Consider the following 13377-nt stretch of genomic DNA (forward strand, 5'->3'; position numbering starts at 1 on the left):
AGGAGCCAATCTTAGAGATATATAACTATGTAAAGATAATGCACCTCAGGGGTGACTCTCTCACTCATTCATTCAACTGGCATTTACCGAAGATTGATGTGCCAGGCACTGTGCTGGCTGCTAGATTACAAAGAAGAATGAGGTGGCCACAATCTAGTGCAGTGGTTCACAACCTTGGCTGCACATTAGAATCACTTGATATGTGATTAAAAACCAACACTGATGCTTGAGTCCACATCCCAGGGATTCTGATGTAATAGTTCAGGGTTGGGACCTGGTCTCAGGACTTTTAAATGCTTGTCCTGATTCTAATGTGCAGCCAAGTTTGAAAACCAACAGGAGGATATGACACATGGGCTTAGTGTTGAAGGATGGGTAGGAGCCAGCCAAAGGATAAAGGGAGAAGAGGAAGGAAGGGTATGCCAGGCAAAGGGAACAGAGCTGAATTGAGAGGACTGCCCCATAGTTCAATATAGCTAGAAGGTCATAATGGGTGGGGGTGATGCAGATCATGGAGGTCCTCCTAATTCAAACCAAATATTTACCCTCCTGGTAGAGGAGAGGCAATAAAGGTTATTAAACAGAGGCTGACATGGTCACATCTGGGTTGATCCCAACTCTCTGTGCACTCTTTGTAACCCCTCAGATGGCATAACTTCTATCTGTGGATAGGACTACAGAAAGGCTATGAAAAGGTGTGGGCTTGGCCTCCTTAGAAAATAGTGCCACCACCCCAGGAGAGAAAGCATATTTCTGGACTTTCTGTCATGGCTGCCTTCAATACAACATTCATCCACAGATACACCTCTTTTCCTAATGCCTTTTCAAAAATCCTTTTTTTGGTGACAATTTCATTACATGATCTTGCTGCAACACTAAGAATAAATCCCCCCAGGAGCCAGTTGTAATTCATTTGGAGACTGATATGGAAATTTGGAGGTGAACTAGACTACCAATCGTGCAGCAAGAAAGCAGTAGGATTGTCACCAAAGACTGCAGATGGAAAACCATTCCACATACTGCTCCAGGGACAAATCACTACATAATTCAATTGTCCTTCTGTTTTTGGAAACTAGGTAAGTTGCAGAGAAGTTTCCAGAAATAAAAATAGCTTTGGTTACTAGGTAGGACAATTGATAAAAGCTATTCCATCCTTCAAGCATAGGAAATAAGTGTCTTTTAAATGAATAATAAAATAAAAGCATTACTTGAATTCCAAGCACATTCAATACACAGTGCCAGGAATTTATACCCTTTACCATATCTATGCAAGGTCTCCATTGGTTTTTTGTTGGTTGTGATGGTGGTAGGCTTTTGGGGGGTTGGGGGGGGGCGGTTTGGCGGCTGGCTTGTACAGGGATCCGAAACCTTGACCTTGGTTCTATACCACTGCACTCTAATCAACTGAGCTAACCCACCAGCCCCAATGTCCCAATTGGGTTGATGAAATAACTGAGGCTCATAGCAGTTTAGTCACCTGCCCAAGGTCGCAAGTGCGTGCAGTGACAGAATTCAAACTAAGTTTTTAGGATTTCTGTGATGCTATAATAAGAAATATATTAGAGTACTTCAAAGGGTTCATGAAAAGTGAAACTAAAAGATAATATTAATCTTTCCATGAACTTTTTGAACTTTATATATGAGGGGACACATATATTAGTGCAAGTATTTGGTCTTCATCTCAAGTTCCTGGCACAGAGCTCCTGAAACCCTTGGAATTTCCTGAGTGACAGAGGTGACAGGAACATCTTTTATTTTATTCATAATAGGTCTCTTTCAACCATACCTGAGTTTATGCTTATTAGATGACTAGGGGCTGAAAGTTCCTATATAGCTTCAGGATGGGAGCTGGTTGCCAGAGGAACTAACCATGTTTTTAAAGGTGTGGAACTTTCAGCCCTGCCCCCCTACTCTCTCCACTGACCCTACCCCCCCACCTGACCCCTGGGTTGGAAAAAGGGACTGGGGATTGAGTCAATCACCAATGGCCAATGATTCATGCCTATGACATGGAACCCCCATAAAAATCCTAAATGTAGTTTGGAGAGTTTTCGGGTTGGTGAACCCATCCATGATGCTAGGAAGGTGATACACCCCAATTCCACAAGGACAGAAGCTCTTGTGCTCAGGACCTTTCCGGATTTCACTCTACGTCACTCTTCATCTGGCTGTATTATTTTTAATATCCCATATAATAACTTGGTAAACATAAGCAAAGTATTCCCCTGAGTTCTGTAAGCTATTATAGCAAATTATCAAGCCCAAAGAGAGGGTTGTGGGAACCCCCAATTTGTAACCAAGTCAGACAGAAGTGTGAGTAATGTGGGGGGCCACTGCTTGCAACTGGCATCTGCAGTGGTGGGCAGTTCTGTGGGATAAGCCCCTAACCCATGAGGACTGCACTAACTCTGGATGGTATCAGAATTTAATTAAATTGTAGGACACCCAGTTGGTATCTGCAAAGAATTAGAGAATTGCTTGGTATGGAATACCCACACACTGGCTCTCGGAAGTATTGTGAGTAGAGAAACAGTTTTTCTTTAACTTTCCTCTACCTCTTCTTGTATTCTGGCCAGGGGTGAACCTGTGCTCATCTGTGCTCCAGAAAGAATGGCTGCTTGACAAGCTTATCAACTGCTGTAAGAGGCATTTTTCCCTGCTGTGTGTGTCTAAGAAAAGCACCAAAAACCATCATGACTCTTTCCAAAGGAGAAATGACAGCTCCTCCTTTCACTTGAATATCATGGAAACAATGCAATCTGATCCAGAGAGCTGCTCTGTCGGGGAGAGAGTAACCCTTTGGAGAAACCACGCATGCAAACAGCATAACACACAAATGTAAGCAATGAATACACAATGGCTACAGGCCTGCTTTGGATTAAAGCCCCTCAAAGCATCTTAGGAGGCTAGAACTGGAAGATACCTTAGAGATCACCTGGCACAACCTCAGCTTTTTGCAGATGAGAAAACTGAGGCCAGTTAGCATGTCTAGTAAGGAAGCAGAAGCAGAGTGAGGGCTAGAACCCTGGTGTCAGACTCTCACACTTCTATTTTCTCTATCTCCCTGCAAGCCCAGAGCCTAAGAAAGAACCTCACAGTTCCCATCACACTGCTATGAACTGAATGTTTATGTCTCCCCCAAAATTCATATGTTGAAATCTAATGTGATGGTATTTGGAGGTGGGGCCTATGGGAGGTAATTAGGTCATAAGGGTGAAGCCTTCATGAATGGCATTAGTGACCTTATAAAAGAGAGCTGTCTTGCTCTTCTTCCATGTGAGAATACAGAGAGGACATAGTTCACCTGTGAATGAGGAAATGAACTCTCACAAGACAATGAATCTGCCAGCACCTTGATCTTGGACTTCCCAGCATCCAGAACTGTGGAAAATAAATTTCTGTTGTTTATAAACTACCCAGTCTATTGTATTTTTGTTACAGCAGCCCAAATAGACTAAAACACACTCTAATCTCCTCATGAGAAACTAGGCTTTTCCCACAGGGGAGGTAAAGAGAAAAAAGTTTGTTTTCTTATTCGTTGCTGCTAATTTGAAGGGGTCCCCCTATTTATCAGTGCCTTGGCTGGGTAGTCCAGTCTGTAAATCTCAGAGGGAGATACAGCGATAAAACAGGGTTAAATACCTGGCCTTTCTGGTACATAAATCATTCTGTGAATGCAGATAACTTAGTAGTTATGCGGGTGGGTTTCTCAGAGCAAGCAATGCACATTCTGCCACTGCTTATGCTTATCTGTAATTTAAGAGGATCGAATAGCTTCTGTCACACTGTGAGGTGTCAATGCTGATGTCATTAATACACAATTATACATACATGGAGCAGATTGCCAAATAAATTGCTTCATGCAAAGCTATGGTTTAGACGTCATTTTCATTTCATAAAAGGATTCATCACAGTATGCCTTTAAAAGCTAGTTTTGCTCATGCATTTAGTCTACGATTCCATTTGCAAAGATGTGATTGCCTCACAACTTGCCAAAAACACATTTGCTGAATAAAACCAGTTACTCTCCCCTGCCTCAGAGTGCCAACCTTGATTCAGACCTATTTCGGTTGTTTGGCTCCTAGAAATGAGTGAAAGTCATTGCTGAGGTGGAATTTTACTTCAGGTCACGTGGGACTTGATGAGGACACACATCCCAAGACAAGAGACTAACTGACCACAAACAAGGTGCCCAAAGCTGAGAGTATTACAGTAGACAAACATTTTTAAGCTGCTGGCTGTGGACAATTTCTCTTCTCCTCAACTGTCAACTTACACCATAAAAAAATAAATAAATAAATACTTCCATTTCATGGTAGGAAGGCCAGATTTTCAGGCTGGTGATAGAGAACAGTGAGGACAGACTTGACAGCCCAGATTGTTAGCAGCTAAACTAACCTGAAAGCAGGAAGAATAAGGCAGAAAAAAAGAACCGAACCACTAAGCCACTAAGTGAGAATGGGTGGCGGGAATACTTAAAGGGATTCTGACCATTCAAATTTCTTCTTCACACAGGGAAGTCTGACTCTCACAAGGTCTCGGGTCACCCACCGCAAATCTCGATTTAACAGCGACAAGCAGGAGAATGGAATGTCCTATTCCCTTATTCTGCGACACCTACAGGCTAAATAAGGAACAGAAATCAGCGAGGGAAGCAGCTCCCAGGTCCTGTCGTTTAATGACTACACCTCCGTCTTTGGCCCTCGAGTTCATTAAATTCAGGTTAAAGACTACCCACACGACGTCCTTCTCCTGCAAACTACTTGGCAAGGCAGAACCAGCCACCGCCGCGTCCTTCCAGGCAGATGAGCTCAGGTTGCCCCAGGTCTGGAAGTTTGCTGTGCCGGGTTCCTAGGAGCAGCACCACAGACCTGGACACACACACGGACACACACACACACACACACACTCACACTCACACACACTCACACTCACACACACACTCACACATTCACACACACACTCACACACACACACACTCACATACACACACTCACACACTCACACATTCACACACACTCACACATTCACTCACACACACACTCACACACACACACTCACACACACACTCAGACACTCACACATTCACACACACTCACACATTCACACACACACACACACTCTCACACACACTCACACACACACACTCACACACACACTCACACATTCACACACTCATACACACTCATACACTCACATTCTCACACACACACACACACACACACCCCACATGCACACTTTCCCCTCCACCCCAAAAGCCCAATCGCTGAGAAAAGGCCAGTCTCGCCGCGAAGGGAGCATGCATGTCGCCCCGGGAAGTGTCCCCTGTCCCTTTTCCTCCACCCCTCCAGCTGATTTCGTCTCGGCACCCCCCAACGTGGTTCTGGGGCGGAATTTCTACGAAAAAAAAAAAAAAAAGAGCAAAAGGGTCAGACTCACCTAACTCCTCCGGGCTATAGGACACAGGAGAGGCTTCCACAAACTCACTGTCTGGGGGGAGAAGAAAAGCAGAAAACAAAAATAGAATCGCAACCATTCAGGGCAAATCGATTAAGCGTCAGTTAAAGCGCAGGTCCCTTGGAAAAGCGCGGGTTTCTCTCTCCGAGCGATCAGAATCCGTGAACCCGGGGCCATGCGGGATTCAGAACACCCGATCCACGGGGGATAAGAAATTGCCAAAGAAACTTGGGGGCAGTTCGGCCCAGGGACCCCGCGTCTTCCAGGTGCGCGCCAACTTTCTGCGGGCGAGACCCCGCGGCTCCCCAGGCTGGCGCGCCGGGCGGCGACCCCATCCTCTGCCTTCAGCCTGAGGGGCGCATCGCTCGGTCCTCCGGGCCTCGCGCCGACGCCCCAGCGCCGAGACGCCCCAAAGTTTTCTCGCGGCCGCCGAGGCCCCAGGGCGCGCGGCAGCGGTGGCGGCGGAGGCGGCGGCGAGCTCCCCGCGCCCACCGGGCCGGGCGCCCCGCGCGCATCCCCGCCCGTTGCTAGGCGACCGCGGCCGTCACGCTCCGCATCGGCGCGCTCGCTGCCTCCCAACGCCGGGTTGGAGGGTGTCCTCCCCCACCCCCACCCCCTGTGCCCATTTATTAAAAATTACAGCAAAACCGGAACTAAAACGGTCTCCTGCTCTTCTATGTTATGTCTGCCCTCCTCCGATGCTTGGGAAATCCTTTGTTCTGTGGCATCTCGTGAGGAGATGCAGGATTTTCAGAGGTTGAGTATGACATGCAGCAAGGGAGGAGGAGCTATAAATGCCCCCCCATCCCCCATCCCCTCCTTCTGTTCGAACCCGAATTCTAACTCCAGCTGACACATTTCCTCCTCTTAAGAGATCACCTGGTTCAAGTAGGCAAGGTAATATTGATCTCCATTTCACAGGTAGGAAAACTAAGGCTCGGAAGTTAAGTAATTTATGGATGGCTGCAGAGCACTGTGATAGGGGTGTGGAGGCAGGAGGAAGGAAAGGCAGGGGAGAGAAGAGGAGAGTGCTCCTACTCTATAAAAAAGGTTGACTGGTTTCAAATACAGAATGTAGAGAACAGAAGGTATGGTCTGAGAGTCATAAGTTCTCAAGTAACTAATGTCACGTTGTGGGAATATCTGTCTCTGGATCAGTGGCCTGAATAACTTGGGCAGATGCATTATGCATTCCCCCCCGCCCCCCAGGATTGACTGTGACTCCTCTGCCTGGGAGGGCCCTGGGCTTTGGGGACGTGGTACAGAGAGAGAGCCCCACAGCTGATAACCCTGGGGAGGGCTCAGGGGGAAGGAAGGAGTAAGTATGGAAATGACTGTCCCTTCTCCATCCTCTGAGAATTGACAGTTGAAGGGTCAACAGTCTGGACAGCCTCCTGGGGGACCTTCTACTGTCTCATAGTGACCCAAGCATCAGCTGCAGCAGCCTAGGGGCCCCCGGATCTGTGCCAGTGTAATTTCATCCCGTAAATACTCAGCCATCTTGGGGTTGTCCACTGTCAGCTTTTGGTTTACAAATTACCATGGAGGACAGAAAAAAGCTACTTCAGCCAGCATTGCTCATGGAGCCCAGGGAGGCAGGAGCGGGGCTGTCCTTTCCCACAAATGCAGCCATTCTTGAGCTGCTTAGCCTATCACTTCATCCTCTTCTTTTTTTCCTGCTCCTTATCATCGAACTCCCAAATCCAAGAATTGAATATGTGTGGGTGAATGTACACATCACTCCATCCCCTCCCACCTTCTAGAATCCTTCTATTTGCCCTCTGGAACTTATGGTTCATCACCAGCAAAATCCCCTATGTGGTCAGCCTCCTCTCTGAATGTTTCCTTAAATTTATTGCTCTGATCAAAACCTGACTCTCCTCGAAAATGACAGACCATATTACTTGCCACCCCTATTTATTTCAGTCGTCTACAGAGCCTTGGGTTATTTCACCTCATTCCGTAAAGATTTTGGCATCTGACTCACTTTCACTTTCCCCTGTACCCTTCCTATGATACTTCTTGTTTTTTCCATATCCACATAGTGGATTCTTCTCACACTCTGGTCCCTCAACTCTTTAACATCCTCTGTCTTCCTTGACCTGCTCCCACCATCCCAATCCACTCCCCACTCTCATAGCAACACTATCCATCATGTCAATGTCAAGCGTTCCACTCTCCAATCACCACCTCCTACCTTTCCAGCTTATTCCCTCTGTTATTTAATCCAATATTTCCTTGATCCTAACACCATCTACAGTTTACTTATCCCACACCATTTTCTCTGTCCCTCACTGTCCTCATGACCTCCTTTCTGTCCTTATGCACCTTAGTTTCCAGGTTCACTGCTATCACTCTCTTACAAGCACACTCAAATCCATGTCCCTCTCTCTATACTATTTACCTGCAATCAATCCTAATAAAATCTAATTTTCCATCTTCTCTCTGCCTGCACCCAGCTAAACATGATTGGAGAAGCACAAAATCATACTGCCTGATCTTATTTTTAATTCATGACCATTAAACACAACTGGACCTTAGTGCGGCCCAGCAATCACTCTACATTTGCCTGGTTTATTTACACTCCCACTCTCTTGTTACTATGGATGAACCATCTGTACTTCATCTAAGCCAGCTCTTCCACTGTGGATCAGATCCCATTCACGTGGCTTTTCCCCTTCCCACCTAAATTATTGTTTTCCTCTGTCCTAGGTCATGCCTATCAGTATACAGACATACTACTATGTTCCCACCTTGAAAAAAAATCCTTTCTTGACTCCACATCTTTCTCCCACCACCACTCCAATTCTTCGCTATCCTTTACAACAAAATTAACCAAAATAATTGTCTATTCTTATAGTGCCCATTTCTTCCTTTTGCTCTTAAAGGCAGTCCAAACAGATTTCTACCTCACCACTCTGCCAAAGTAGCTCTTGTCAAGGTCAAGAATGTCCTTCCCATTGGCAATTCCAATGGTCAGTTCTTGGTTCTAACAGCAGCTTTTGACCCAGTGACCCTATGAATGGATGGGCTCAGATGGACTGACTGTCTGCAGAATCAGTTTCCTATTTTCCCATTGTTTCAGGAAGCAAATAGCTTCTGTATTCCAAGAGAGACAGTCTAAAGAGAACTTTGGGGTCAGCCAGACCTTGGTTCTAATACCAACCTCACCACTAACTAGTAACTTAATTTACGACAGCCTGGATTTTCTGTAAAAATGGAGATAATATTCATACCTAATATCAGGTTGTGCTGAGAGTACAATAAACTAATGTACTTAGAGCACTCAACAAGACTGTCACATTGTAAAAATAAAATAAATATCGGTTATTACTGGATGACGTGCTTCTTTACAGCTGACACAAACAGGCTCTTTCCTTTAACAACTTTGGATTACTGAAAGAAAATATCAACCATGGACTAGGTTTAAATTAAGGGGAATGTTCACTATCTCTAGCTTTAGTTTGTGTTCTAAGAACTGGCTCGAAAGTTGGTTATATGGCAACAGATTTCCCCCCTATGAAGAGTGTTACAAATGTTCCACAGGGTGATTAGGTTCTGGAGCCTGCCAAACAGTGCAAACTGCCAAGCTGCTTTAACTCATTCACAGTGGACTGCTCTTCAATTTGTTCCTATAAAATGAGTGACTTGTAAGTCAAAACTTACCATGCAGCACTGTAGATATTTGAATTTCCTAATCAACTGAAGGTTGATGAGAAAACATTTTTCTTCTTTCAATATTTGCTGTTGAAAATTTTTCTAAACTATATGATTACAATTTTCTATGTTAGGAAGTAGAGCAGAGCAACCAATAATATTATCTGTTAATCAAACAAACATTTATTGGAAATCTAGTTATTCCAACATTGTGGTAGGCAATACAGGTGCATAGGTAATCAGTACTGCCATGCCACTCACCTTCTAATAGGGGATTTCATGACAGAGGACCTTATTGAGCCTCAAGGAAGTATCCAAAGTGCCTGTCTACATCTGATGTTTATAGGCCTCTTATAAAGAAATAGGTGTGCTGGAGGGTCACTGAGTTACGATGAACAGTGCACAAGGTGATAGATTTGCATCTCAGCTCTGTCACTTAGTAGAGGGGCAATCTCTCAAAGATGTTAACCCTCTCAGAGCTTCAGTTTCCTGACAATAATGCTTATCTCATTGGAATGCTGGGAGCAGCAAAATAGGTAAAGTATGAGATAGACAGGCACAGTGTCTGGCACACTGTGGGGGCTTAAGAAATGTTCATTTCCTTCCCACAAAGAGGACTGGAGCATGAGACAAGTGTCCTCTTTTTACTGTCCCTGTTGGAAAGTGGACCTCCTGCTGCCATGACCCCTGCAGACAGCAAGAAGCAGTCCCTGCTCATATTTCTAGGCAGCATTTTTAGAGGGTAGGATGTGTGAGGAGAAAGCAGCAAGGAGGAAGTACTTTTGGGGCTCAAGGTGAGGCTTTCCATAGAAACAGATTACAGAGGGACTGGTGGCTAATGGCCACTGTTGCCATTGCCCTGATACATCAAAGTTGAATGGATTTTTGGAAGCTAGTCTGGGAACCCAACTCCTAGCTTTAATACTATTTCTTTTTTTATATTATTCTAAATATGTCAAATTCATTTTTATTATATAAGCAAGTAATATATGTTCAATGTAAAGGAAAAAACATTTTACAGATGGGTATAAACCAAAAAATAAAAGTCTCCTTTCCTGTTCTATCCCAATCTCCATTCCCAAACTGAAACACCATCCACAGTTTCTTGTTTGTGTTGGTAGATAATTTTCTTAGGCACATTTGAACCTGCATATGAATCATTTAAACAAGTTGGATATATTATTATGGACTCCAAATTAAAGACAAATTTCTAAATGAAATTTTGTTCCACCCCCCAATCGTAAGCTGGGGTATGACTATTTTCTGTTCAGTAGGGCAAGCAATTATATACAAAAGTCATTTTTAAGAGCCTTATTAACTATTATAAAATAGTAAAATTTTAAATTTTAGGTGCTTAAAGGATTAGACTTTGGTAACCTGGAAAACTCACTTAATCAGAACCCTCATTCCTTGGTAAATGAGGTATGGTCATATAGCAACATTGGGCATAACTCTGAGATCAAGCATTCTTAGCTCCATTTCTAGAGCTAAGAGCACACTCTAAATGCTTTTTGAGATAGCTAGAAGAAGTGTTCTTAGCACAATGGCCAGCACTGATATCCTGCCTAGTGTGCAGGAACTCCAGCTACGGGCAGGGAGCATGCCCTGAGGCAGTCTGGGAATGCCATCCCTCTGACCAGCCTCTGCTGCAGAGATAGCAGGGCCTGCCTTGACTCTGGGCTCTACTCGGAGGAGAGGGTCTTCATGAGCTGCTTTGACTCTGGGCCCCGCAGAAGCTACACAGCCACATGGTCAGGTAGAGAGGAGGAAGGAATGAAGTCTCACCCAGATACGCTTCCTTCTCCAAGAGATGTATGAGGAGCTAAATGCCACATGGGGAGAAGTTTTTCTAGCCAAGACATGCTATCAATTCTCTTTGCAAGAAAGAGCTGCACAAATGCCATAATAACAGGTTAGGATGGTAGCCAGGGCCCACTAGGATCTGTGCATGGCCTGCCCAAACCCAGCTCTGGGAAGGTCACCAATTTCAAGCAAGAAAGAAGTGGGCAGCTGAGCCCTCCCTTGCCTTCCTCTCCTCCCTGGCACTGCCCTTTGCTCATCTTCTCTGCAGGTAGCCTTCTGTCTCCTGGAGGCCCTCTGCTAGCAGCAGAGCAGAGTGAAGAAACAGTGCCCCTTCTCCCCTCTTCTCCCTGGAGAGCATGGGTAGCACTGATTTAGGAGGGAAGAAGAGCTGTGACTGCCTGAGCACAGCATGACTCTGTTCTGCTATCCTTGTCTCTTATCTGCAACTCTTAGGAGAAGCTAACAGATGACACTGAGGACAAATATATGCCCACCAGTAAGGTTTTATCAAAAAGAAATTTGCAATTAATTGGTTGCAGTGTGAACTTCCAGGCTGAATTGGCCCAAAGGACATTTCTCCTTCTCTTAGGGTTGAATATTCTTTCCTTTTAGCACAACCCCACTTCTTTATAATCCTGATGAAAGGGAGAAAGAAAACACAGTTCCTTCATTTCCCTTAAATGAGAATCAAGCCTCAGATAACTGCTTTAAGTGTTTTATAACTTCCAGAAGAAAGAAGTGGGCTCCATAAGAATAGTTAACTATATCTCATCTGAAAAAAATCGTTATCTTCAGCAGAAACAATACAACCCAAGAGATGATATGATATTAAGTCTGACAAGAAGCCAAGGATTCATTCTGGTAAAAATGTTAAATATATTCTTTAAAAAATCCAAATACCAATGCAGGAAATATTAACGAAAGCAAGGTGTTTTGTGAGATATATAAACAAACTGGATCCATCCAGCCCCCCTGGATTTCTGTTACCAAGTATCGTACAGAGATGAAGACTTAAAAGAATCCTCACTCAACATCACATCAAAGGAAATAAAGTGTGGCTGAGCCAAGAAGCTACTAGAAGGTGTATGCGGACATGAATCAGAATAAAGAATGATTCCAAAAATACACACAGAAAAAGGTCCCTGCAGAGGAAAATCATACACTTCCAACATACACTCAGTTAGATCTGTTGAGTGAAATCAGACAAAATACCCTGTATTAAGATTAAAAACAAACACATTTGCCGCAATTTAAATCTATGACTGAACTATTAGGAAACAAAATCCATAGAATGAATGAGTTTCTGCTGAAATGCAGAGACCACCCTATCTTATATTTTCCATGCCAGCATCCTGGACAAGGCTTGAGAAGGAATTGCTTCTTTCAGAGCTACAACGAGTCTTCTTGGACTGCACAGGGGCCTCTCTTCTTTCACATCAAGGTGGGCTTCCCAAGAAGCTATTGCCTTAGCAGTCAGCATAGTGTAGGGGGTAGGGGAGAGGCCGGGGCCTGGGTTCTAGCCCTAACTCTGCTGCTAGTCTTAGATAAATCTCCAAACCTGCCTCGACTGTGCTCACCTCTATCAAATGAAAGGGCTGGAACAAATGATGGACTTTACGAGACTTACCGAAACAAATGCCAACAGGAGATCATGAATAACAGATTCTGTTATATTTGGATTTTTTAAACCACACTATATGCAAGAGAAATAGACAAAAAGGATAAAACTTCACAAAAAGGTGGAGATGCAGAATAATGTTGCCCTTTGAAACTGACAGAGAAGTGAAATGGACAGAACACAGCTCCAGAGAATAAAAACTTGAGTTTAAATGTGAGCTCTGCTGCTATTTGCTGTATGAACTTGGCTTAGATAGCTTGCTTTTCCAAGACTCGGTTTCCTCATCTGCAAAATGGAGATAAGAACAACTACTTCACAAGATTTCAATGAGGGACTGAATAAAATGAAATAACATACATGGCAGTGCTTGGCACACAGACTGCTCTCAAAAAGTTGCTTCCTTCCTTCCTGACCAATGTTAAAACTCTCCCTGACCCTGAGAGGCACCAGAAGGGAAATCTGCTCCTTCCTGTTTTTATAACCATAATGGAAACAGTACCACTGAATCTCTGTGAGGCACCTGGCCCATACTGCCAGGTTATGTTTCCCAGACATCCTGCCTCTCCCCTAATGAGGAGCTTAAGCAGGTTGAGTCCCCTGGGACAGCAGGATTCCCAAACAGCTGAGTGAGCACATCTATCTACAACAGGAAGAAGAAATGTTTTATGGATTAGCTGTGAAGGGCCTCCCCACCTGTACCAAATCCCCACACATATGATGTGGCGGCTGGCAAATCAAAGGAACAACCACATCAACTTGTAATACAACAATCAGAAACAGGACTCTGGCCAGACACTGTCTCCCTTCTGTTTATATGTCAGGAACTGCAGACAATTTCATTT

General features: G+C 44.4%; 1 protein-coding gene across 2 annotated transcripts in view; it reads right to left on the reverse strand.

The window, feature by feature from the left end:
• Positions 1 to 13377, reverse strand: part of AMOTL1 (angiomotin like 1) — a 167051-nt gene that overhangs the window by 126642 nt on the left and 27032 nt on the right. Inside the window, exon 3 of one of the 2 annotated variants that reach the window (XM_063092387.1) lies at positions 5440 to 5490. The exons of the other annotated variant lie outside the window; for it this stretch is intronic. Coding sequence (XP_062948457.1) covers positions 5440 to 5490 — 51 coding nt within the window. The remainder of the gene's footprint in view (positions 1 to 5439; positions 5491 to 13377) is intronic. 2 annotated transcript variants of the gene reach the window in all.

This window comes from Cynocephalus volans, chromosome 4, assembly GCF_027409185.1.
Source record: "Cynocephalus volans isolate mCynVol1 chromosome 4, mCynVol1.pri, whole genome shotgun sequence".
In the NCBI taxonomy this organism is placed as follows: Eukaryota; Metazoa; Chordata; class Mammalia; order Dermoptera; family Cynocephalidae; genus Cynocephalus; species Cynocephalus volans.